Here is a 1,076-nt window from a genome sequence, read left to right on the forward strand (position 1 = left end):
GCAGGTACCTGGTGAAGAGCTACCGGCAGGCCAGAGCAGGCCAGCAGCTGAGCGGCATCGTGTCCTACCTGAATGAGTCACGGGACAGGAGGGTGCAGCCTCAGGCCGTCGCCGCCAGACCCCCCGTGGTGGACATCAATGACCTGAGCAGCCTGGTGGAGATCTACAAGCAGCGAGCTGCCATGTGAGTGAAAGCCTCGGCATCAAAGAGACGTGGGACATCTTTTATAAGATTATGTTTCCAGAATTAGTAAGTTCTGCCAGCCAGACTGGGAGGTGAACTAGATGAGTTTCATAGATTCTTTATTTCAGCCTAATCACCAGCGCGCAGAGAAATGTTGGTCGGTTGTAATGGAATGAGGTTTTTCCGGTATTTGATTTCTCTCCATCAACGTCTGTTTCCCTCAGTCGTTCTCAGTCAGCCAGAGTTTTTCCTCTATCGTTTTCTCTGAGGAAGATGATATGTCGCTGATTACATCACTGCATGCTGCCCACTTTAGTCCCGCCTGAATCCATTTGCTGTGGTGAGAACAGAGAGTCCGTCTGTGGGAAGGAGGCTAATAACAGTAATGTTCACACTACAGGCCTTAATGCTAAATTCCAATTTTTTTGTTTTTTTTTTCCCCATCATTGTTCATCTTTCCAAATATATGCGACTTGTATGTGATCTCCTGTGTGAACTGCATTCATAGAGTTTAAGTGTCCCGCATGCGCAGTGGAGGACACTATGACGTTAAAAAGCGAGTGTGCTCTGTGTTTATGGAAGTAAACATGGATGGTAGCGCTGGAGAACATCTAGCGATCTTTCACCAACCTTAAAGACATGATCTTTTCAAGATGGTTAAAAATAAGGACTAATCTCTGGTAGGGGTGTAAATAATAATCGTTTTGTATCGATGCATCGATCCAACAGCCGACGATTCGATGCATCGACACGTCTGGAAGAGAATCGATTCATGTTTTTTTTTTCCTCCGGTCGATTTTTATCCATTTGCTCCTGGGCGTAATTCTCCCTCCCGTGCTGCGGTGGCGCTAAACCTATTTTGCCCTCCTACCTCGCTTCCTGGTTATACTCT

The 1,076-nt window shown here is 46.7% G+C and overlaps 1 protein-coding gene across 2 annotated transcripts in view; it reads left to right on the top strand.

The window, feature by feature from the left end:
• The window catches only part of acox1 (acyl-CoA oxidase 1, palmitoyl), a 31,101-nt gene that overhangs the window by 18,064 nt on the left and 11,961 nt on the right, over positions 1-1,076 (top strand). For both annotated transcript variants that reach the window (XM_015399110.1, XM_015399109.1), the window contains exon 10: positions 5-184. In XM_015399110.1, coding sequence (XP_015254596.1) covers positions 5-184 — 180 coding nt within the window. The remainder of the gene's footprint in view (positions 1-4; positions 185-1,076) is intronic.

Source organism: Cyprinodon variegatus, unplaced genomic scaffold (assembly GCF_000732505.1).
Source record: "Cyprinodon variegatus isolate N-32 unplaced genomic scaffold, C_variegatus-1.0 Scaffold989, whole genome shotgun sequence".
Classification (NCBI taxonomy): Eukaryota; Metazoa; Chordata; class Actinopteri; order Cyprinodontiformes; family Cyprinodontidae; genus Cyprinodon; species Cyprinodon variegatus.